Below are 26,572 nucleotides of genomic sequence, written 5' to 3' on the forward strand. Positions count from 1 at the left end.
ACAAAAAGAGTAATGATAAGCAGTGTGGCGATCTCTAAAGAGAGGAAGTACGATGTGGTGCATGATAGAAGAGCGCAACATCACAAAATTAGAAAGTATATCACAAGTCACTAACCATACTGAGTATAAGGGTATGTATTTTACAATTATATGAACCATCAGCGTAAGGTTATACCCCACAGATAGGAATGGACACATCGAAAAAGCCAATAAGGAATGACAGCTAACTAAGTGATCACTGGAATAAGGAAGTCAAGGGTAAGTATACCATACCGATGTTGGAAAAGAAGCTATGGCAAAGTGAGAATTGCCCTAACTTTATAATTATAAATTATACTGCAAGATTTGAGGCAAAGGAATTAAAGGGAGAGTTTTGACAAGAACTCAAAGATATTGTGAGCTATAGACCAGTTCGAACTATGATTATTGGTTTATCGCAATATATAATCCTGCTATGAGGAATAATAAAGATGGTGATGGAACATTAGGAACCATTAAGATATTGTATTGAGGATATGATTATAACTGATCATGGAAAGGAATTAAGATGGATGATATAAAGAAACGAATCATTAGAGAGTAAAGTTTTGTCACTAGCAAAGTACCGCTAAACAAGCAATTGGACGTTAGTATAAGAAAATTTATGAGAGAGTTAAGCTTGGCTGATGAATTACGAGGGGATAATCTAGCACGTATCTAAGCTCAACAAGTACAAGTAGGGATAGCCAAGATAGTATCGGAGGAGTCAACAAAATAAAGTGTTGTATTCGAGCAAAGGAGTTATCCGTTAATAAAGAAATGAGGAACGAAGAGGAAGGACGCTCGCAGGACGGCGGGTAGCCGGGGCGTGGCCAGTTAAACCACAGGAATGGAGACAAAATAAGAACGAAAAACTAGTTCACTTGTGATTATATATATGAGGATTGAGGACTGTACGACTCACAAATGAATTTGATAAAGAGCTAAGAAGAACAGGACGAAACTGACCAAATTATAGTATAAGTATACACGGTAGTCGAACAAAAAGATTCAATGAGGCAATTGAGGATCGGCGCACTACAACATTCTAGGTCGAATGTTTTTAAGGGGGGAAGGATGTTACACCCCGTATCATCGAAGAAGCACTTATCAAATTTGAAACATAAGTACGTTGAGTTATGGTTAAGTAGAACCACTTTGGAATATAAGCAAGCATTATTAAGTGTATTTAATGAGTGAAGGATGTATATAAGGTATACCAGAAGGTTTTATAAGGAAATGAGTGGAAGAAATGGAGTAGTATGACTTTGGAGAAAGGATGGGTAAAGTTTCGTGTGAAAATTTTGGTCCAACTTAAGGGGAGAATATCTCTTAGCATATGAAGTTTTTTAAGGTATTTGAAAAATCTAAAATGAATTTCATCGAGTCTAATTTCCAACGCAACAAACTGCTCGTCAATAGGACATCGGAGTAGAGAATTATGGACGTTACAAGTTCGGTACGACAAAGCGAGAAACGCGTGCTACGAATCGACCGACTCTTAAGAAATGGCGCTTTCTACGATGAACCGACCCGAATTTGAACCTTATAAAAGGGACAAAACCCCTTTTTTTCACCAAAAATCAGATATTAGAGCTCAGCACATATAGGGGTATTTGGTCATAAAAAGTTAAGAGAATTGAGTGATTTTAGCTAATCAAGGCTCGAATAGTGCGTAGTTGTGATCACGGTATTATTTTGCGTTGGATTTGGCTTGTATTCAAGGTGGAATCTTGAAGATATTATTGTTTTGATAAGAAAAAGGTATGAATCTTTCTCTTTAGGTATTGTTTAACGCTTATTTACGGAGATAAAGCCGTTAAATAATGGTGTAGCGAATTTGTGAAGGGAGAAATGGGATAAACACCGTGTGAGGTGTTTTATGGAATACTTTGATGTTACCAATGATGTTATTGATGTTGGTATTGTTGTTGTTGTTGTTGTTGGTTGTTGAATTGAGATTTCGAGCTAGGCATATAAACAGGAGAGATGTTGCCCGATTTTCGGCAGGATATAGAACAGTTTAACTTGAAAGCTTAGCAAAAGTATACTACAATGAGTCTAACGATAGTGCGAATCCTCTTGGAGGTAGATTGCAAGACCGAAAATAGGTGGAAGAGCCGAGACGTGAATTTTCAGGTATGTTAAGGCTCGTCCCTTTCTTTGTGCATGATTCCTATGTTATAATTCCATACATGTTTCCATAACCTCCTTGTTTCTAAAAGTTAGAAGTTCATGATTCAAGGGCATGACTCCTTTTTCTGATAATCCATAAATGCTTTCCAAAATGTCCGTATTTTCCAAACCAGAGATTTATGGTTTTGTAAGCTCTTATGACAACAACGATGACATGTTTTTATAATGATAACGATGATGTCAAAGATGAGAACATTTCTATGATGATCATGATGACGAAGATTTCATGTTTAAGAATCCCAAGCTTATGAGTTCAATGTGAAAATGAGAATGTTGAGCTACTTCTTGATTTTCTCCATTTTATTCATTGATGATGACCCTATTTCTAAAGGCTCCAAATGTATGAATTGACGCTTTATGAGATTTATGATCTTATTCTATGTTTTCCCTTGATGTTATTCTTCATTGATAGTCTCACCTCATAATGCTAGTTCCTTCAAGGTGAGACATGACGTTCATGATGTTCCATAATACAATCGAAGGTTACCGACCTTACGTCACTCCGATAGAGTCATAGCTTTTGATTGGACTCTCATGCATGCTTTATATTTATGTATATATATGATTACATCGTGCCTATATGGCCGGGCGGCACCACTACGGTGGGCGTAGTGGGCAGCTATGGATAAGGATAATAACACCGTGCCTAGACGGTCGGGCATCACCACTTCGGTGGGCGTAGTGAGCGTACCATGGATAATGATAGTAACACCGTGTCTATATGGCACGGGCAGCACCACTAGTGGGCGGTGTGAGATGGTTACCCCGGACGCGGGCTAATGATTATGCTACATATATGTATATGAGAAATGTTTTCTTTAAGGTTAAGAATGCATGGTATCTGCCTTAAGAGGCAATCAGATGTACAGGTTATTTCCTTACCTCATGTTATGCTCTATGTTTCTCATTATGTTATTTTTCATGTTCGGTATCTCTTACTATATTATTATTCATGCCTTACATACTCAGTACATTACTCGTATTGACGTCCCTTCTTGTGGACTCTACGTTCATGCCCGCAGGTTCAGATAGCCAGCCGAGTGAGCCAAACCAGTAGAACCTCTTTCTAGTTCTATCTAGCAAGCTCTATTTGGACCGGAGCTCTAGCCCTTTGGTATGCCTTTTGACATGTACATGTATGGGTAAGGCAGGGCTTTGTCCTGTCCTTTTTGTAGTCTATATTCCATAGAGGTCTGTAGACAGTGTATATATAGTGGGGATCGTCAGGTGCTTTCAGTTGTCCCTTAATTTTGGTGAATAATATATACGGTGACCAAGTTGGTCTGCGTTGTCATCCTTTGCTAGTATGCTTCCATATACATATCCATATGTATGTTTCGTGGAATTCTGAGATAAGATCTATCGTATAAATGCTACCGCAAACGGTACCAGTGGAATATTAGTCAAAGTGGGCCACCAAGTTGTTTAGTACAGGGTGGGAGTGAGTTTAGGGTTGATCGATCAGTAGTGGTCGGGTGCTCATCGCGGCTCATCGATTTGGGTCCTGACAACTCCAGTTTTGATGATACTAGAGGGAAACGAAGGATTCGTGGAATATTTCGATGTTTTAGGAGTTGGCCTCGGATGTATCTTAATGTAGCATGGTGAGGAAGTTGCTTATGCATCTAGACAACTTAAGGCTCACGAAAAGAATTATCCGACTCATGATTTGAAGTTGGCAGCTGTGGTTTTCGCACTAAAGATATGGCACCACTACTTGTATGGTGTTCACATTAATATTTTCACGTATCACAAGAGCCTTCTGTATGTTTTCAAGCAGAGAAAGCTAAATCTTAGATAGAGAAGATGGCTCGAACTACTCAAGGATTATGATGTAGATATCCTCTATCATCCGGGAAAAAGCAAACGTGGTAGCAGACGGCATTCCATGGGAAGTTTAGCTAACGTTGAGGCAAACAACAAAATTATGTTAAGGGAAGTTCACCACTCAGCAAATCTTGGAGTTCGACTCTTAGACTCAAAATATGGTGGAGTTGTTGTTCAGAACAAAGTTGAATCCTCCTTAGTAGCTGAAGTGAAACAAAAACAGTTTGATAATCCCTACTTATTGCTGTTGAAAGAGGGGATTCACAAGCATAATACAACAACTTTCGAATGAGGGGGAGATGATGGTACTTTAAGGTACTAGGGCAGATTATGTGTCCCAGACGTGGAGGGACTTAAAGAGAGGATCATGTCAAAAGCACACAAGTCCATTTATTTTATTCACCCAGGTTAACAAAGAGATCTCGAGGAGATTTATTGGTGGAATGTTATGAAAAAGAACGTAGTAGATTTTTGTGGCTAAGTGTGCAAACTGTCAGTAAGTAAAAGCCGAGCACCAGAGGTCCTGTAGTTTGACTCAGAATATTGATATTCCCGTGCAAAAATGGGAGGTGATTAACATGGACTTTCTAATAGTTTACCACGCTCAATTCGAAAACACGATTCAATTTAGGTGATTGTGGACCGACTTACTAAGTCAATGCACTTTTTGCCAGTGAGGACCACTGATTCAATGGAAGATTACAAAAATTGTATATTTAGGAAATCATCAGATTGCATGGGACTCTAGCGTTCATCATTTCAGATCGTGGAACAAAGTTTTGTTTCTGATCTTTTTTCCCATTTTAGGTTCGTAAGATGAATCTATTATTAGAAAAATAGGTAAACATAATCAAATAAAAAATGACTTTGAGGTGTGGATAAATCGACTTTCCTTACAGAGATATTACCGTATACATATTGGGGAAAATACAAGCGATTCCCTTTAGGATACAATAAAGCCCAGATTATACCTGCAGAATTTTCATAGCCACTTCATGAAGGAAGCCTTATTTATAAAGTTATGAAGGTGACTATTCTTAATAGTCATATTAATTCATGAACAGACATGTCCATTAAGTTCAACTTTTAATAAAATCTGAAAATACAAAGGCTTTTAATATTTAAAGCCTACAAACTCAATTTGCATTCGGTTGTGGGTCAATCCCACTTCATGATATTACAAACTATCTGACATCTATTTTAGTCTCTCTTATTGAACGTTAAAATTGGACATCCCAATCCCTAGCTTCTCTTATTTCGTTTTCAACCTTGACTATTGTTTTCAATTCACAACTATAAATACTACACTGTTTTGGTCTAAAAGGACTTACGACATGTTTTACAGCTTGAGCATCTCTTACTCCTTATTCATATACAGCATAGCCCAGGTCCTCACTACCCCGTGTTGAAGGACACACAATCACACCTTTCACTGATACAACATCTTACATATTGGCTATTCATTGCTTGCTTAAATGGCTTACTGAACTCATTACTGACTATTGATACTTTTGTCACTACCATTTTCTATCCCTCGCACTATTACCATCATTGTTGCTCTACTGCTATTACTATTACGAGTATTCTACTGGAATTTCAGTTGAAAGCCAAGCAGAATGCAGCACATGCTCAACTACTATCCCTGTCTCTGGATACAAGCCTAGTCGAGAGTTCGTAAAATTCCGTGGAACTTGGAAGTGTGAACACCTAATTTTTTTTTACCAAACTTAGTTTTTTACACCTTTTTAGCGTTTAAATGTTTCTTTTAGGTCTTTTATTTTTATTTCATTTTTAGTAAGTTTTATTTTTAAAAATCAAAAAGCTGCAAAAATAGAGTCATATTTTTGGATAAGTCTAGTTTTCATTTTTCAAAGAAAAGAAAATTTACAAAAATATGTTTTCTTCTAATGTAGGTTTTAATAAATAAACTAGTGATTTTAGCATTTTTGTTAGCTATATTTTATTTTGGATTGCTATGTAACTTTTTTCTTATAACTAGTTAAATTTAGACAAAAAAAATACTACATAATGAAAAGGTCAAAAAAAAACAAAAAAACAAAAAAACAAAAAAACAAAAGATAAAAATTTGCCTCACAAGATAAGTCCCTCACGTTGGTTTTGAGAAAATAAATAAAATTAGCCCTAGGCCCTCAAAAGTCTAGCGAAATTGCCTTAAAAAAAAAATTCCTCACGTTGATTCCCCCTTAAAAACTCTCGACAAAAACCAAATCCCCCTAACCACCAACTTAAACTCCCCCATTCCTTTTTTCTCACGTCATTTAAAAAAAAAAAAAACTAATCCTAATCCTAACTAATCCCCTCACCTCTGTTCCTTTCCCCTTAAAATTCTACACACAAAATTATCCATAAAATCTCACTCCCTCACAATCTCTTCAATATACATGACACTACACATACACACAACTATATAAAAACATACAACAACACCAAAACACACACAAAAAATGCGCACAAATACAAACAATGAAAGACACAGAAAAGAAAGAGAAAAAAAAAGGCCAAAACACACAAAGTACCCATTAAAAAAAAATACCTAGAGCAATTTAGGAGTTTCAAAAAGGTTTCGTAGGAGTTTGAGTTTTTCGTTCGCGGTTTCGAGTTTGTGGACCTGAATAGCTTTGCTAGCTTTGGAAATATGTAGATTATACGTTGCTCTCCGTTGTTAACCGAAAAGAATTTGAAGGTTAGTTCCCTGTTATTACGTTTCTATTTCAATATTTAATATAAATTAAAGTTTTATGGAAGAATCTTTACAACAGGTTTTAAAATATTCTGATGTTTCATGGGTTAAAGTCCAATTTAAAAGTATGTTAATATTTTTGTGTTGTTAAATTTAGGATATATTTATTTTTGGCATAAAATTACTATACAGTTTCTTTGAATTTGTCCTCTTCTATTGGTGTTAATTTATTCATTTGTTTAAAAGCTGTGAGTTTGGATTTGTTCACTGATCTTATAGTTTGTTATTGATCGATACGCTGTTTATTTTTGTTTATTATGCCTAGGAAATGAAATGGTCAAATTGAAATACCTACCGTGTTTGATCTTTGGAGATTCAACTTTTTATTATTAGTATATGATTAAAGAGAAGGCGTTTTCTACACTTTAAATGCCCTGTTTCAGTGATTTATATGTATAGTTAAAATTTAAATTCATATGCGATGAATCTTTATCATCTGAACATGGAACAATATTTTATTGTTTGATTTTTTTTAGATTTTTTTTTCTTGGAGTAACTTTCATGAGTATGAATAGTAAGCATCAATTGGACCATTAATATTATGCTTCGGATCCGCAAATAATAAACAAATATTAGGACCCGTTGAGCGTTAGGCAAATAAATAGGCGCGATTAAAAATAATCATGTGTTAGATTACAATCCTTGGTCAATATTTAGTTAACTTTGAAAGGTCATGTGTGCGGTTACGCTCCTTGACTCTAATAAAATGTGTTGTCATGTGCAGGTTACGTTCCTGAACTAGCACAGACAAACAATTCAAAAAGGCTATGTGTGTGGTTATGCTCCTTAACCCCTCGATCAAATAGTTATGTACTTTTCGTTTGTTGGTATCTCAATATGTTGAAGTCATCATGTTTATACCCATCTGCTGCACTTAATCATGTTGGATAAGCAGCTCATTTTTTTGTTAGGTAATATATGCGTTTTCAACTTTACATTGTCTTGTCGTTTTTGTTTAATTCAAATTCTTGTTATTAAAGTTTTGCATCAAGTATAGATGACATGGTTCATAAAAAATATATAGGTACTGGAAAGAAAAAGGAAGAAATGGGCTTTGGGGTTACACAAATTTAAATAAGAAAGCAGAGAGTGGCTTAACAACAAGTGGACTTAATATCATGATTAATCACTTTGCTTAAATGTTATTTAAGCCTAATGATTCTTGGATGCTGAGTGTTTAAATTATTTGGTTAGTGCTTCTTCATCCTATATTTAGCCATGAATCAGTTGATAAAATTAATTATACTTTGGTCATGTGTTCGGTTACGCTCCTTGGCTAAGCATGAATTAATAATTCCAACGAGTCTTGTGTGAGGTTACTCTCCTTGGCTCCACGTTAACCCAAACAATTGTGAGAAGAACGAGATGAGATACAAATTTATTTCAAATCCCGTTGTCACATAAAAAATAAAATAAAATAAAAAGTAGTGGAAAGAACACGTGTGAGAGAGAGAGGCGGGTTGTGAATTAATTCAAAATCCGTTGCAAAAAGAGAATGAATTAAAAAAAAAAAAAAAAAAAAAGCAAATTAGGCAAGCATAGGCAAATAAACACAATGTTGTCTAAAAATAAATTTTAGCCAAATATAAGTCGATAAAAGCGACCGTGCTAGAATCACAAGGCTCGGGAGTGCCTCATACTTTCCCTCCGGCAGACCAAAAATAAAAAGTCATTTCCGTTTGAATAGGGATTCATTAAGATAACTTGGAATACCAAAACTCAATTCCAAGTGGCGACTCTTAATAACTAAATAATCCCTTTTCAAAACATCACTTCAATTGGAAAAACCCTTTCTAATAAATTTAAATGAATTTTTTTTATTGAGGAGAACAAAGGGTGTGACAGGTGGTGACTCTGCTGGGGATAACCAGAATTCGAGCTTTGTATGTTGACTTATGTTTGACTTTCTTTACTTCTTGAATATATATTGTGTTTGTTGATCTAATGTGTTATTTTCCGCATATTTACCACTTTGAAATTATATGATTGTATATTTAAACTGTCCTCTCTTGCTCACGCCTATGAGTCTCTAAAAATATTCACCACTGTTCACAGTGTGTGCAGATATGCTCCACAAAACTTTATGTTTGAGATAAGCCTATGTGCGATTGCACTCGTGGTTCAGGATAATTAGCAGTCACACAAAATAGGCGGGGTTGGACCACCAATGAAGTCGAAAAAGCTCTGCTACAGGCAATCTAACCCTTCCCATGCTCGAGTTGTCCGCTCAGGTAAGCCAATCTAGACACCTTCTCTTTTAGGATGTGAAACCTAGAAGAACAAACCACAAGCAATGATAATCTCTAGTATGATACGCTTTGTTTGCATCACGTACATTTTATTTAGCGGGGCTTGACACATAAATCAGATTTGTCTAAGACATCCACCCTTTGTATGACCACCATATTCATTTTATGTGCTACTTATTTGCATTTATTTGGATGTTTGTGATAAATTGTTGACCAACTTTTATGATGATAATAGTTAAATGAAAGAGAGAAATATTCCTCTATTTTTTTGTATTCATGTTCATTTAAATCCAAACAAATTCGATTTTTCCTTAAAAAAAAAAAGATCTCAAAACAAGAACGAGTCTGTCAAAATTAAATCCTTTTAAAATAAATCTTTGCGAACTACGCGGGTCAGATTCTCACCGTCTGGTGTGAATGTAGACAACCCTCCTCGGGTTCGGCCCCACCTTTAAAAAAATAACACAAAAAGAACGTGTACGTCTAATCCTTTAGTGATCGCATTTGGTCGTTTTTACTGTGATAGACCTGAATCCTTATGCAGAAGTTGATATGATCAATTTTTGTAAGAATAGGCACTTGAGTCTGTCTTATGGAGTCTGAATTCTCACACTTTTAACTAAAAAAGATTAGAATAAAAAAAAAATTTAAGACCACTTTTTTAAAAAAAGAGAGAGTTTGTTTTCCTTTTTTTTTTTTTTTTTGATGAACTACGCACACCTGATTCTCATCCCGATGAGATTCGTAGGCAGCCCTTCTCGGGTTCGGTATTCGTCATTCAAAAAAATAATCTAAAAAAAAGAAATTGCTATTCTTATACAAAAAAAAAAAAAAATAATAAAAAAAAAAGATCTTTTATTCCTTATCTCAAAGATTTTTTTTTTTTTGTATATTTTTTTGACGAACTACGCACACTTGATTCTCATCCTGATGAGATAGGTAGGCAGCCTTTCTCGGGTTCGGTATTCCTTATTAAAAAAATTGATAAAAAGGACAGTTTTTATTCTAATAAAAAAGATCTTTTATTTTCTTATCCCCAAAGTTTATAAAAAAAAAAAAGTTTGATCTTCACCAACTACTCACACCTTATTCTCATCCTGATGAGATACGTAGGCAACCCTTCTCAGGTTTGGTATTCCTTATTTAAAAAAAAAAAAAAGATAAAAAAGGAGAGTTGATATTCTTATACAAAAAAAGAGCTTCTATTTCCTTATCCCCAAAATTTATAAAAAAATAAAAAAATTTATCTTCACGAACTACACACACCTGATGAGTTACGTAGACACCCCTCTCCGGGTCCGATATTCCTTATGCAAAAAAATCCAAACGAAAAGGAGAGTTTTATTCAATATTCAAAATAAAAATAAAAATGAAAAAGAATTTTATTCCGTATTCAAAAATATCCAAAAAAGAAGAAGAAGAAGAAGAGAGTTTTATTCATTATTCAAAAATTCAGAAAAAAGAAGAGAGTTTTATTCTTTACAACAAAAAAAATCCAAAAAAAGAGAGGGTTTGTTACTTTAGTTTTAATTTTTTATGAACTACGTTTGATCTAATTCTTGTTTCAACAAGATATGTAGGCAACCCTTCTTTCGGGTTCGGTCGCACAAAAAAAAAGGAATAAAAAAATACCTTGACTTGGTTGGTACCAACATATTTAGGACCGTGCATGGTAAAGAAACAAGTGTTAAAAGAATTGGGATAATAGAGATGACCAATTTTGTTGTGAACCATAGATTCTTTTGGTACCTCTTGATTATATCCATGTGACACTTGAGAAATTCTTTTGCTAAAATTTAGGGTTAAAATGAATCTGACCTCATCATTTCATGTGCATTGTGTCCTGAACCTTAGATTGAAAATTCAGTGATATTGCTTTATTGATCTAGAACTTGGCCTAAATGTTTGTTGAGGCGAAATTTTGAGCAACACTTGTGTAATGACCCATTTGGTCGTTATGTGCGTTTTACCCCCGTTGACCCTTCCTCTAGCCCCGTTAGAGTGCTTTTGACCCGCAGGGATGGGCGACATGGTTTCCGAGGTCATGGGGCGAATTTTGATAGGATTTGAGGAAGTAAGAACTTTAAAGTGAAAAATGTTTGATCGACAGTTGACTTTAGGGTAAATAGACCTTTATGGGAATTCCATCGATTCCATGAGGTCCGGAGGGTCAATTATGACTTGGTGGAATGTTTAGTTTGGTTCCCGAGGCTTTCGGGAGCATTTTGTACTCTTGGTTGGAAACTTGGTTTTGGCCGTTTGGGGGTTGACCGGGTCAAGGTGACCTCCATTCGAAATTTTGATGCCACGGTTGAGTTTGTAACGCTTTTTTACATATGTCTGCATGCTTGGTTTGTATTCGGGAGGTCTTGGGTGGATGTCGGGGTTTTAGATGGAATTTGGTGAAAACCAGATTTTCTGGTTTTCTGGTGTCCCACTTCTGCGGGAGCGTCTTTGCCTCTGCTAGTCTGCCCATGCGGGACTTGGCCCGCAGACGCGAAAGCTGAGTCATGAAATGAGATCCGCCTCAATGGACGGGTATCTGCCGAGGCAGGAGAGTGTAAACGGGACCTTGACCGCATAAGCGGGGCCGCTGAACAGAATTCCCTTATATTTTCCAATTCGAGCCATTCTACTCCCATTCACCAAATTGAAACCTAAAGAGTTCGAGAGGCGATTTGAAAAGCATTTAGAGTTGAATCATCTTTCGGTAAGTTCCCTTGACCCTAATTTATGTTTATTTATTTTCTAAGTTAGAATCTATGATGAATAAAAGGGGTTAGTTAGAAAGTAAGTTGTCAACTCTAAGTGTGACATCTTGAAATCTTATGCTATGGAATTGGGTTTATTTGATAAATCTTGTTTAACCTAGTTATGAATTCTTGAATCGAGTAATTAGTAAGTTGAATCGAGTAATTAATAAGTTGAATCATTCGAAATTTCTTGGTTTATGATTATGGAGAGTTTAGGGTTTCTTCCTAAATTAGGGGTTTTTGATTAAGGGATGAAATTGATGATTGATTGTGTTTAATTAGAAATTGAGGGATAGTATTGGACTTCCTAAGTATGGATTAACCGATTTTTACCTAAAATTCCTGTCTTGCCCTTGTAGGCCCAATTTTTCTCTTAAAGCGTTTTTTTTCCGATTCGATTAGTATTATAGCTTTTTGGGTATCATTAGTCCCCATTTCTAATATAGAATACGCTACTGAATAGACTTCAAATGTTCGAAAGTTCTCCGGAAGGGCAAGGCTCGTGTTGGATAGACTGTGGCACCTGCTCGGCATCGAGGTAGGTTTTGATTTACCTTTCGATTGGACTCCAATTAGCGAAGCATATGTAGGAGATAGATATTGACGAGGAAAGCATGCTAGGCCTTTGAGTATGGAGTTGGGATGGAAATTCTATTAGGTTGGTTGTTGTTGTTTGTGGGCTTGTCGCCTTGTTGTTGTGATTGGGCTTGTCGCCTTATTTGTTGTGTTGTGATTTGCGTATGCATGTTGTGATTGGCGTATGCATTCATTTCTCTATTATTATGTCACTTATCATTGGAAAGAGGAAGAATCATGAGATTAGGCTTGAATTATGATGTGTGCTTATGATAAGACACGAATGAGATTTTGATTACAATTTATTGTTGATTATGATATCTTGCAGAGCATACACTCTCATTTGATATGTTGCATTGATATGAACTGTGATTAGTATTGGTGATGATGATTAAGACAAAGGAACACCCGAGGTCTTTGCCGAATTGTGTAAAAAAAGAGATGAGAATCCGTGATCCGAGGTTGTTACCGGAGCGGAAAGTGTTATACTCGCTGCCCGAGGTTTCTTGCCGGGAAGATGGTGTACATGGACTTCGCAAGTCCCCTATGAGTCATGACTATTAAGACGTGGAGGTTTTCGTCTGTAGCATGTGTGTACAAGTTTAAGGTATTTGGCCGGTGCATTGCGTATGCATTCACTCTTACATCCATTCTTCATTATTGATTTGTACATGGCATTGATATTGAATTGATTTCATTGTTAATTTGTTTCGTTAACGTACTTGATTGCTTATATGTCTACTTGTTGATTCTTTTTTCTTATATGTGAACTAATTGTTGTCAGCCTATGATACCTACCAGTACATAGTATTTGTACTAATACTACCTTGCTTTACTTTTTTTTTAGTGCAGATTTTGCTACCGGATCCGCATTAGCACCTCGTGAGTGATTTCGAGGCCTCTTGTACGAGTTTCCTAGGTGAGCTATGTTCCAAATCCGCAACTCGAAAAACTCTTCTTCTATGATATTTGTCTTTCTGTTCCGGGACTATATTTCAGACTTTTATGTATTTGTTATTTTAAGACTTATGTAGTTATAGTGGCTCTTGTCTTTGCAGTTAGACTAGATTTAGGCATTTTGTATTAGTATTCCGCACTTAGTAGTTATTTATATATTGAGACTGCTTGAATGATTCTGTTTCCTCTTTGGTATGCTTGCAAGGAATGTTGGCTAAGGGAAGAGATGGCCCACCGGGAGGGTTAGTGTGGGTGCCTGCTCGACCCACGAGTTGGATCGTGACAAGTTGGTATCAGAGCCCCAGGTTACCCGGTCTTATAAGTACGAGTGCATATCTAATAGAGTCTTGCGGATCGTTACCACGAGCTCCGTACTTATCTGCGAGAGGCTATAGGACATTTAGGAAACTTCCAATTCTTTCATACTACTTTATTCATATTGGAATGTAGAGTATTCGAATTAGTATCTAGGATGTTCAAATTGGTATCTGACTGCACATCTATTCTCTTATAGATGGTGAGGACTCGTGCTACTATTATGAGAGGTGAGTGCTCGAGCCCGCCGCTGGGGCCAGGGCATGAGGACGAGGCCGAGGGAGAGGTTGTGGCGCAGTACCAGCTAGGGGCAGGGCTCCTACGGTCGGTCAGCAACGAGCTAGATCCTTATCTCTATAGTCAGATCATCATCCTGAGCATGAGCCCGCAGATGAGGGAGAGTTGGGACCAGCCTAGACTCAGCTTGAGGTGATTTCTAATCTTGTGCTTCAGGACACCATGGTTTATGTACTACACTATCTTGATGGGATGCACGTGGTGGGTGGCCTTCTCGCCACTCTAAGAGGATCTCAGACTAGAGCGGAAGCGTAGACTCCCGGTTAGGGCAAGACTTGGAAGATGCAGCCTGTTGCTACTATGGTTCCCCGTATTGATGAGATCCCAGCACCTGCATGTGCTTCTAGGCCTATTGGCGGTCCAGCTATGATTTTCTGGGATCAGGAGTCGTTCAACGGATTCATGAAGATGGAGCCCGCAAAGTTCTTTGGTACTCCAGCTGAGGATGCCTATGAGTTTATCCTTGACAGTCATGAGAAGTTGTACAAAATGGGTCTTGTTGATTCACATGGGTTTGATTACGTGTCCTATTAGTTGCGTGGGGACGCAAAGATGGGGTGGAGGTCTTTTGTCGAGTATCGACCAGTAGAGTTGCCTCCGTTGTCTTGGGCCCAGTTTCATCAAGCGTCCTTGGAGAAGCACGTCCCCCGTACTCTGAGGGATTTGAGGAGAGATAATTCAACAATTTGGAACAAAAAGGTATGTCTGTTGTTGAGTACGAGACTTGATTCCTTTCCTTGGCTCGCTATGCTATTCAGTTGATTCCCACTGAGGCCGAGAGGGTTAGGAGGTTCGTCAAGGGGTTGGTACTGCCGTTGCATTTGTCTTGTCTTCAGCTTGCTGCTATAGGGTCTTTATTCCAGTCTGGTGGATCATGCTATGAGTGTGGAGTCTGCTAGGCTCCGAGCACATGGTGGGGGTAGTGACAAGAGGGCCTGTCAAGTTAGCAGTTTTAGTTGTTATGCTTCTAGAGGTGGGGTCCAGTCGGGCAGGACTCACTAGCATTATCCTAGCTGCCCCATCCAGTTAGCTTTCTAGGCTTCGGCTAGTGGTCCTTCGAGGAAGAGTGCTTTTAGCGCAAGGCAGACTTCTAGGGGTTCTTTTTATAGACCGACAGACTGTGGTGGTTATACCGATTCTTCAGCTTCTGTGTCACAGCCTTGGAAGGTTAGATGCTATGACTGTGGAGACTTAGGCCACTTTGCCAGAGAGTGTCCCAGGCCTAGATGGCGTGGGGCCCAATAGGGTTCCATAATCTAGACTCCTAGGACTCCAGCGCCTTCAGTTAGTAGGGGTGGACATTCGATTAGGGGCGGTGCTTCGACAAGCCACGGTGGTTCTCATTCTGCTAGAGGTGGATATCAGCCCGAAAGGGGCGGTTCTCAGGGTTCTAGAGGAGGAGCTCAGTCAGGACAGAGTGGTCGTGGTGATGCGTAGTCCGGTGGCGAACGGGTCTATTGTTATGCCTTTCCTGGTAGACTGGTGGCGGAGGCTTCTGCTGCTGTTATCACAGGTACCATTTCTGTTTGTCATCGGGTCACCTAGGTTTTATTTGATCTAGGTTCTACCTTCTCATATGTGTCTACCTACTTTTCTCTTTGGATTGCATATGACTTGTGATATTCTTGATGTGCCTATACGTGTGTCTACTCCAGTTGGAGATTCTAAAGTAGTAGATCGATTCTATCGGGCTTGTGTGGTTACTTTTATGGGCTATGATATGTGGGTATACTAGGTGGTCCTTAGTATGGTAGGCTTTGATATTATCTTGGGCATGAGCTGGTTATTTCCGTATCATACGATCTTGGACTGTCACGTTAAGATAGTCACCTTAGCTATGCCTGGCATTTGGCGTTTGGAGTGGAAGGGTACTCCCAGACCTGCTCCTCAGAAGATCATCTAGTACCTCCAGGCGAAAAAGTTAGTGGATCAAGGATGTCTAGCCTATTTGGCTCATATTCATGATACGAGGTAGATACTCCTTCCTAGGGGTCTATTCCTATAGTTAGTGTGTTTGCGGAGGTCTTTCCCGCAGACTTGCCTAGTATGCCACCTAACCGTGACATCGATTTCTATATCGATTTGGAGCCAGGTACTCGGCTTATTTCTATTTCACCTTACCGTATGGCTCTAGCCGAGTTGAGAGAGCTAAAGGAATAGTTGCAGGATCTGTTAAGCAAGGGGTTCATTCGTCCTATTATTTCCCCTTAGGGTGCTCCCATGCTATTCAGAAAGATGGTTTTATGCGAATGTGTATCCATTATTGGCAATTGAACAAGGTTACTATTCGGAACAAGTATTTGATACCCCATATAGATGACTTATTTGATCAGCTTTAAGGTGCGCCAGTCTTCTCTAAGATCGACTTGAGGTCAGGGTATCATCAGTTGAAGGTCCGGGCAGAAGATATTTCAAAGACAACCTTTAGGACCCATTATGGTCATTATGAGTTTCTGATTATGTCCTCAAGTTTACAAATGCCCCCGCATCATTTATGAATTTGATGAACGGGATCTTCAAGCAATATTTGGATTTATTCGTGAATGTGTTCAACGATGACATCTTGGTTTATTCTCGAAGTAAGGAAGAGAAGGAGAAGCACTTGAGGATCGTGCTTGGTCTATTGAAGGAAAAGAAGTTGTATGCCAAGTTTTCTAAGTGTGAGTTTTGGCTTTGTTTTTTGGAATTTCTAGGCCATGTTGTGTCTAAGAACGGGATTTTGGTTGATCCCAAGAAAATTGAGGCTGTTAGGGATTGGGCGAGGCCTACTTCAGTTACTGAGATTCGTAGTTTCGTGGGCCTTGCGAGTTATTATCGTTGGTTTTTGAAAGGGTTTTCATCGATTGCTTCGCATTTGACTCGATTGACTCAGAAGAATGTTCCTTTCTAGTGGTCCGACGAGTGTGAAGCGAGCTTCCTAAAGCTTAAGGCTTTGTTGACTTCAGCCCCGATTTTGGCATTACTCGTGGAGAGTAAGGACCTCACCGTATATTGTGATGCGTCTCGCATCGGATTGGGTTGTGTGTTATTGTAAGAGGGCAAGCTAATCGCGTATGCTTCGAGGGAATTGAAGGTTCATGAGAAGAACTACCCCACTCCTGATTTAGAGTTAGCGGCGGTAGTCTTCGCGTTGAAGATTTGAAAGCATTATTTGTATGGGGTTCATTGCGAGGTGTTCATCGATCAGTGCAGTTTTCAGCATATATTCAATCAGAGAGATCTTAATTCGAGGCGCCATAGATGGATGGAGTTGCTTAAGGATTATGATATCACCATTCTTTACCATCTGAGCAAGGCAAATGTAGTAGCTGATGCGTTGAGCCGAAAGGCGGTAAGTATGGGTAGCTTAGCTCGTTTGGTTGTTTAGGAGCATCCATTAGCCATGGCGTTTCAGACTTTGGCTAATAGCTTTGTCAGATTGGATATTTCAAAATATGGAAAGGTTCTAGCTTATGTTGAGGCGAGGTCATCTCTTTTGGAGCAGATTAAGGCACAACAGTTCGATAACGCGAAGTTGTGTAAGATTCGGGATAAGGTGTTGAGTGGTGAGGCCAAGCAGTTCATGATTAATAGTAAAGGTGTCTTGAGGATTAAAGGGCGCATTTGCATTCCTCGTGTGGGTGGATTGATTCGTTTGATATTGGAGGAGGCTTATAGTTCCAGATATTCTATTCATCCGGGTGCAACAAAGATGTATTGTGATTTGAGGCAGCATTATTGGTGGGGTAAGAAGAAAAGGGACATCACATATTTTGTTTCTCAGTGTTTGAATTGCCAGCAAGTTAAGTATGAGAACTAGAGACTAGGTGGTATGCTTCAGAGGACGCCCATTCCCTAGTGGAAGTGGGATTGGATCGCTATGGATTTCGTGGTTGGTCTTTCGAAGACCTTGAGCAAGTTTGATTTGATTTGGGTTATTGTGGATAGATTGACTAAGTCTGCGCACTTCATTCCACTTTAGATGACTTACAATGCAGAGAAGTTGGCACGGATTTTCATTAGTGAGATTTTCCGATTACATAGGATGTCCATTTCCATCATTTCAGATAAAGGCACTTAGTTTACCTCTCATTTCTGGAGGACTTTGCAGAAGAAGTTGGGTACTCAGTTGGATCTTAGCACCACGTTTCATCCATAGCCGATGGTTAGTCCAAGAGGACTATTCAGGTGCTTGAGGACATGTTGAGAGCTTGTGTGATCGACTTTGGTGGTCATTAGGACCAGTTCTTACTGTTGGCAGAGTTTGCGTACAACAACAGTTATCACTCTAGTAACGACATGGCACCGTTCGAGGCTTTGTATGGTAGGAGATGTCGTTCTCTGATTGGGTGATTTGATGCTTTCGAGGTGAGAACTTGAGATACAGATTTGTTGAGAGAGTCCTTGGACAAAGTGAAGTTTATTCAGGAAAAGCTTTTGGCTGCTCAGAGTAGGAAAAAGAAGTATGTGGACTGAGAGGTTCGTGATTTGGAATTTATGTTTAGTGAGCAGGTCTTGTTGAAGGTTTCACCCATGAAGGGTGCGATGCGATTTGGGAAGAAGGGCAAGTTGAGCCCGAGGTTTATTGGTCCTTTCGAGATTCTTTGTCATGTTGGAGAGGTGGCTTACGAGTTAGCTTTGCCACCAACCTTGTCGGGTGTTCTTATGGCATTCCATGTTACTATGTTGAAGAAGTACCACTCAGACGGTTCTTATATCATTCAGTGGGATTCAGTATTGTTTGACAAGAATCTGTCCTTTGAGGAAGAGCCGATAGCGATTTTGGATAGGCAGGTGAGGAAGTTGAGGTCTAAAGAGATTGCCTCAGTGAAAGTGCAATGGAAGCACCGAACAATTGAGGAGGCTCCTTAGGAGACCGAGACAGATATGCGAGTGAGATATCCCCAGCTTTTCACTGACTCGGGTACCTTTCCTTCATTTCCTTCATTCTCCATTCGAGGATGAACGGTTATTTAATTAGTATCTGATGTAACGACCCATTTAGTCGTTATGTGTGTTTTGCCTCTTTTACCCCCATTGACCCTTCCTCTAGCCCCGTTAAAGTGCTTTTAACCCGTAGGGATGGGCGACTCGGTTCCCGAGGTCATCAGGCGAGTTTTGATAGGATTTGAGGAAGTTAAAACCTTAAATTGAAAAATGTTTGACCGATAATTGACTTTAGGGTAAACAGACCTTTTTGGTAATTCCGTTGATTTCATAAGGTCCGGAGGGTCGATTATGACTTGGTGGGATGTTTGATTCGTTTCCCGAGGCTTTCGAGAGCATTTTGTACCCTTGGTTGGAAACTTAGTTTTGGCCGTTTGGGGGTTGACTGGGTCAAGGTGACCTTCATTGAAAATTCCGATGTCAAGGTTGAGTTCGTAGTGCGATTTTACATATGGCTGCATGCTTGGGTTGTATCGGGAAGGTCTCGGGTGGATGTCAGGACTTTGGGTGAAAGTTGGTGAAAACTAGAAATCTAGTTTTCTCGGTGTCCCGCTTCTGCAGGAGTGTCTCAGCCTCTACGGGTGGGCGGGGGAGGGGGGGGGGGGAGGGGGAACGGAGCTTGTAAGCGGGGACCGTTGAATAAAATGCCCTTATATTTCCCAATTCGAACCATTCTATTCCAATTCACCAAATTAAAACCTAAAGAGTTCTAGAGGCGATTTGAAGAGCATTTAGAGTTTATTCATCTTTGGGTAAGTCCCCTCGACCTTAATTTATGTTTATTTATTTTCTAAGTTAGAATCAATGATGAATTAAAGGGGTTAGTTGGAAAGTAAGTTGTAAACTTGAAGTGTGACATCTTGAAATCTTATGCTATGCATTTGGTTTTTGTTGATAAATCTTTTTTAACCTAGTCATGAATTCTTGGATTGAGTAGTTACTAAGTTGAATCATTCTAAATTTCTTGGTTTATGATTATGGAAAGTTATGGTTTCTTCCTAAATTGGGGGCTTATGATTACATTACAAATGTATGTCTAGTGGTACTCGGCAAGTAAGGCCAGGTGACCGTCATGGCCCTCCAGTCTGGGTCATGACAAAAGTGATATCAGAACAGTTCTGTCCTAGGGTTGTCTACAAGCCGTGTCTAGTAGAGTCTCATTTATGAATGTGTTGTGCGCCATATTTATAATTAGGAGGCTGCAAGACATTTAGGAAGGTACCTTCTTTTAATATGTTAGATCGGGTGATAGAACCAAGTCGTAGGGAGTGAAATTCATAATACTAACCCTTGACTGTTTTATAGCTAAAGAATGACTTCTACGAGAAAGAACACTAGTGATTGGAGGGCAGTGGGAGTAACTCTTATGAGACAGATCCATCTGAGGATATGCCGCCCATTGAGATAGATCCATCTGAGTTTATGTCTTCTATGGAGACGAACTTGTCGGAGATTCAAGGGGAGTCAATAATAGCAAATATCGTCAGCTTCGATGAGTATAGGAGAGTCGGGAAGAGCTCCGGTTTCACCCTTGGCCCTAGAAAGGCAAGAGAGGAGAAGGCTAATCTTGGGGGTTAATCCCCAGACTTCATATTATGGTAGACTATCAGACGATGCAGGGCGTTCTGAATAGCCGAGGAGTTTACGGTCGGAGAACCCAACCAACCAAAGCCTGATAGCATCCATGGAATAAGGTTCAAATGAGAATGGTGGCCAGACTGGAAGGATCAGTATAGTTGGTACGTTTGTAAAAAATTCGAGTGCTGGTGAGCAGCCAATGGTGGGGCAACAGGAGGAAGAGTTTTCCCAGCCGCTGTTAGAACGATTCTTACTAGATTAAGGCTCTAGAGTAGGGCGGTGGCAAGAGCCACGTTCGTCAGAATCTCAGGACTAGAGTGACAGATAAAGGTAAGTAAAGCTACTGTTTTGATAAATGTTAGTGTATGACGAGTATACTTCTGAAACATTTATGCTATGTGCTAGCGACAAATCGTCACGGCACTTGCTCGGCATCGAGGTAAGTTACAGTTTGCCTTTAGATTAGACTCCAATTAGTGAAGCATATAGAGGATTTAGATATTGAAAAGGAAAGCATGCTAGGCCTTCGGGTATGGAGTTGGGTTGGAAATTCTATTAGGTTGGTTGTTGTTGTTTATGGGCTTGTCGCCATGTTGTTGTGATTGGATTTGTCGCCTTATTTGCTATGTTGTGATTTGCGTATGCATTCATTTCTCTCTTATAATGTCACTTATCATCGAAAAGAGGAAGGATCGTGAGATTAGGCTTGACTTATGATGTATGCTTATGATAAGACACAGATGAGATTTTGAATACGATTTATTGTTGATTATGATATCTTGCATGGCATACACTTTTATGTCATATGTTGCATTGATATGAACTGTGACTTGGTACTAATGATGATAAGTAAGACAAAGGAACATCCGAGGTCTTTGCCGGATTGTGTAAAAGAGAGATGAGAATCTGTGATCCGAGATTGTTACCGGAGGGGAAAGTGTTATACTCGCTGCCCGAGATTTCTTGCCGGGATGAGGGTGTACATGAATTTTGTGGGTTCCCCATGGGTCATTACTATTGAGACGTGGAGGTTTCCATCCGTAGCATGTGTGTAAAGGTTTGAGGTATTTGGCCGGTGCATTGCATTGAAATGCATTCACTCTTACATCCATTATTCATTGTTGATGAGTTGATCTCATCTCTAGACTCTAAACCTAGCCTTCGTGATAAACCCTAGAATACACTAAAGCCGCCCGGCCACCATGGCCAATCCAGCCGGTGGACAGCTGCCAACTGGGGCTGCTTCACCTCTTCCTCAATCATCGCCTACAGTTTCTAACTTCCCACCACTCCATTCATTAACACCCTAAACCAAAACTGATACCCCGTCAACATCACAAAAGCAACCAAATCCTATTGTTTTGCCTATTGATCAAACGTAGCCTAAAGTTTTGCCTACCCAGAGTTTGGAGACACTACCACAGAGTAATAGCTATGCCAATTTTTTTAAAGCCAATAAACAATCCTCAAAACAGTCCACAAAACAATATTCCATCCAAAACTGTTACATATGTGGATGGGGAACCTTACATTGCTTGGAATACTAATGAAGTACAGCAGATGATTATAAAGGAGAATCTTCAATATGCTGTTCTAGGAAAATTATCATAAGATAATATAGACATTAAGGTTTTGAGAGACGAGATCCCTATTCAATGTGGAATAAAAGGTACAGTAACCATTGGTTTAATTGATGAAAGATATATTTTGATTCGTCTGTCCTTGTTGGAAGATTATGTGCTATGCTCTCAACACCAGTGTACTATCTGAATGTTAAGGGATATTATTCCCAAATGAGACCATTAGTGTGGGATCCATGGTTCAGGCCTAAGTAGGAAACATATGTAGCAGTGGCATGGATCATCTTTCCTGAATTACCACCAAACTTCTTTGCAAGCAGGTAGTGTTTTCAATGGCAACTGTTGTTGGAAAACCATTGACAGTGGATTTAGCAACTGCAAATAAAACTAGGCCTAGTTGTGTAAAAGTTAAAGTTCAAATGGACTTACTGACTAAACATACTAAGAGAATAAAGATTGCTGAAGTAGATGAACAAACTGGCATGGTCAAATCAAAGTGGATTAGGATCAACTATGATTACCTTCCCAAGTATTGCAAGCATTGCAAATTGCAAAGACAAGGAGAGAGTGAATGTAGAGTCCTGAACCCAGAGCTTGAAAAGAAGTATAGAGAAGATCAGAAAAAGGAAAACAAGAAAGAAAAGTTACTACACAACAACAGAAGAAGAATAATAGAATGAGATGGAATCATCAAAGAAGACAGTAACGGATGCAAAGAAGAAACAAGTATGTTAAAGACAGTTCTGGGATTATTTTGTCAGAAACAGGCAAAGAGGACAATAATAAAGAAGCTAAGCAAGTGGAAACAAGCAATACCTTTGCTATTCTTGACAAGGAGGAGGAAGAAGAGGTAGTTCCTACACAAAAACAGCCCAACAAATGTTCATGGTGACAAGGTAAATAAGGAGGAACAATTAACTACAAAACAATGGGTTGATACCAATTTTCACAATAAGGAGCACAATGTGAGTCCAGCCACACCAAATTCACTTGCCAAAAATGCATAAAATAAAGCAAGTAACAAAGCACAACAAAAGTAGGATCTGAATAGCCACAACAAAGCACATGAGAACAGACAACATAAAAGTTTCAAGGAAGCACTAGTGCAGTGAAGGAGCTTTCTAGTAAGGAGAAAAAGCTGAAAAGTCAAGGGAAAGAGAATGCAGACAAGTTTTCACCAATACAACATGGTACTACAAGTGAGAATATAACACAGGGATGAAACTACGGGAGCTAAAGATCAGGAAAATACAGTCCAAATATCCATCGTAGTGGTGACAGGATGAAGAGCCAGCTAAATCAAAAAGGGGAGGAGAACACAGTCCAGCAGCAACACAAGTCCTTGAAGATACAGGACAAGTGCAGGAAAGGGAATCAGGACAATTAGAGGATCAAACAAAGGAAAATAACAAGCAAATAGTAACTCAATTGGTTTCTCAAACAATGCAGGAACAAGGGCAGCGAGTTACAGAATCTAAAAGAAAGGATATGGATGGGCAATCTCTAGAACCAAATATAATTGCTGCTATGAGGGAAGGAGATGTGTCACCTAAGTTTCATAAAGGAGCAGGAAGAGGAAAGAAGAAATCACAAAGGGATACAAGTGTTCCACCTGGGAGTACTTATCAAACTAGGAGGGCCTTGAATAAACCAAATATTAATAATGAATTCCTTGATTTGGAACATTAGGTCAGTGAATACAATGGAGGCTTTTCAAATATTGATAAAGATGCATCATAAATACACTTTGGTTTATTGTATTTATGGAACCTTTCCAACAGTCTGATAAAATTGTGGAATACAAAAGAAGAGTGGGTATGCATACTGCTATGGTGAATTCATCTGAAAAAATATGGATATTTGTGGAAGATTTTTTTGAAGTGGAAATTTTAGCAGATCATGAGCAACAAATTACTGTTAAGCTTAATAGTAATGGGTTGTATGAGGAGATTATGGTATCTATGATATATGCTAAATGCACAAGTAGGGAGAGATTAGATTTATGGGACAGTCTGGAAGATTTGGCTACAAATATGAATAGACCATGGATGATAGCAGGTGACTTTAATGTCATTATGTCTGAGGAAGAAAAGTATGGGGGTCTAGCAGTTGGAGCAAATGAAATTCAATATTTTAATGTGTGTATGCAGAATTGTGAGGTTCAAGATCTTGGTTTTAAGGGGAGCAGATTCGCATGGTGGAATGGGAAAAGTGGGGATGACTGCATTTTCAAAAGATTAGAAAGATGTTGCAACAAGTTTTTCCAAGCATTGATGTGAATCATTTGATTAGAAATGGCTCAGATCATGCCCTCTTTTGATTTTATATTCTGGAAGCACAACGCCAATTAAGAAACCTTTTAAGTTTCTTAATTTTTGGGTTAAGAATGAAATTTTCGTTGATTTGGTAATAGCACACTGGACTACTAATTTTATGGCAAATCCATTTATTCTTTTTCATTTCAAGCTGAAAAAAGTTAATGTTGCTTTAATTCAATGGAGTAAGGATACTTGTAGAAATATTTTCCAAGGGATTGAGACTTTGGTGGATGTGATCAAGGTACATGAGATTCAATTTGAACTTCAACCTACCCCTTATAACAGAGAGAAACTACATAGGGTACAGGCAGATATGAATATATACCTTCATCTTGAGGAGGAATTTTGCAAATAAAAGGCTGGAATGCAATGGTTTCAGGATGCTGATAGGAATTCAAAATTATTTCATGCTTATGTACAAGGGAGAAGGAAGAGATTGCAATTAAGAAGAATCCAGGATCAACAGGGCACATAGTTGGAAAACAAGGAGGAAATAAATGCTGAAGCTATAAGATTCTTTTCAGAGCAATTTAGTAGAGAAGAAGAACCTTTTGATTTTGAAATTTTGGATCAAGTACCACAACTTATTAAAGAAGAGCAAAATAGTAGGATCTTGGAGATGCCAACAGAGGAAGATGTGAAAAAGGTGATCTTCATTGATGGCTTTACTGGAGTTTTTTTATCAAACTTGTTGGCATATAATTGGGAAAGATGTTACTGATATGGTAAGAGCTTTTTTCTATGGTGTTGAATTACCCAAGTTTATCATTCATACTAATCTGGTCTTATTGCCAAAGAAGGATATCATCAACACTTTTTCTGACATGAGACCTATTAGCCTGAGTAATTTTGTCAACAAAATCTTCTCTAGATTAATTCATGATAGACTAGCTGATGGGTTGCCAGATATTATATCACTAAACCAGCCTGGTTCTGTGAAGGGAAGCAGCATAATGGAAAACGTGTTACTCACTCAGGAAATTATTGCAGCTATTAGACTGAGAACTAAAACTGCAAATGTGGTAATGAAATTGGACATGGCAAAGGCATATGATAGGGTGTCATGACTGTTTCTCACCAAGGTTTTGAGGAAGATGGGCTTTTCAGAAAGGTTGATAGACATGGTGTTTAGGATTATTGGAAACAATTGGTACTCTGTGCTTATCAATGGTCAACAACGTGGGTTGTTCCAATCTTCTAGAGGAGTTAAGCAGGGGGATCCTTTGTTACCTACTTTGTTTATTTTGGCTGTAGAAGTGCATACAAGAAACCTGAATGCTTTATATCAGGTTCCTCAATTCATAGGGTTTGGTATGCCAAAATGGAGTCCAAAAATTTATCATCTAGCATATGCAGATGATATGATCATTTTTTCCTCAGCTGATCTATTATCATTATATTTAATTATGGAAGTTTTGGGGAAGTATCAAAAACATCTGGACAGAAGGTTAATAAGGAGAAAAGTGCAGTTTATCTACATCACAATGTGCCAAGAGACATTAAAGTGATTGTGGAAGTGGTTACTGGGATAAGAAGAAAAGATTTCCCATTTACTTATTTGGGGTGTCCTATTTTCTATAGCAAAAAGAGGAAAGATTTTTATGACCATATTCTGATGAAGATTATGAATAGACTTCAATCTTGGAAAGGAGAGATGTTATCTTTTGGAGGGAGGGCTGTTCTAGTAAAGAATGTGTTACAAGGAGTGCCCATTCACTTATTATCTACTATGAATCCCCCAGATAGTGTTATAAAGTAAATGCACAAGATATTTGCTTAATTTTTCTGGAGTAACACTATTGGGCGAAAGAGCATACACTGGTCCTCTTGGCTAAAGATGTGTATTCCAGAAAAGAAATGAGGATTAGGATTCAGATCTATGCATGATGTATCCATGGCCCTATATTGTAAAATTTGGTGGAATTTTAGAACTCTCCCCTCATTGTGGAGTTCTTACATGATTAACAAGTACTGTAAGAAGGTGCATCCTGTTATTGCATAATGGAAGTATGGCACTCAGAATTAGAAGAAGATGATACAGGCCATAGATATTATTGAACAACATATTTGGTGGCAAGTGAAGATGGGAGATGCTCAATTTTGATTTGATAATTGGACAGGGCTAGGAGCACTGTATTATGCTACAGGAACTGATACATATGATGAAAGAATTCAACATGTGAATGAAATGGTAGTGGATGGCAAATGGGATGTGGACAAA

General features: G+C 38.6%; 1 protein-coding gene and 1 long non-coding RNA gene across 2 annotated transcripts; both read left to right on the forward strand.

The window, feature by feature from the left end:
- The first annotated feature begins 5,862 nt into the window (after positions 1-5,862).
- Positions 5,863-8,546, forward strand: LOC132040989 (uncharacterized). The gene is made up of 3 exons (XR_009410837.1): positions 5,863-6,745; positions 7,527-7,713; positions 7,827-8,546. It is a non-coding gene; the product is annotated as an uncharacterized LOC132040989 (long non-coding RNA).
- Positions 8,547-17,331: 8,785 nt separating this feature from the next.
- On the forward strand, positions 17,332-18,404 carry LOC132039066 (uncharacterized). The gene is made up of 2 exons (XM_059429611.1): positions 17,332-17,674; positions 18,316-18,404. The coding sequence occupies exons 1-2, from the start codon at positions 17,332-17,334 to the stop codon at positions 18,402-18,404; spliced, it is 432 nt and encodes a 143-aa protein (XP_059285594.1).
- Positions 18,405-26,572: the final 8,168 nt, after the last annotated feature.

This window comes from Lycium ferocissimum, chromosome 12, assembly GCF_029784015.1.
Source record: "Lycium ferocissimum isolate CSIRO_LF1 chromosome 12, AGI_CSIRO_Lferr_CH_V1, whole genome shotgun sequence".
Lineage (NCBI taxonomy): Eukaryota > Viridiplantae > Streptophyta > Magnoliopsida > Solanales > Solanaceae > Lycium > Lycium ferocissimum.

Coding starts and splice junctions, on each gene's coding strand:
- LOC132039066 (XM_059429611.1), top strand. CDS start 17,332: ATGGCGTTTCAGACTTTGGCTAATAGCTTTGTCAGATTGGATATTTCA. Junction 17,675..18,315: donor GAGGCAGCATTATTGGTGGG/GTAAGAAGAAAA, acceptor CTTGAGATACAG/ATTTGTTGAGAGAGTCCTTG.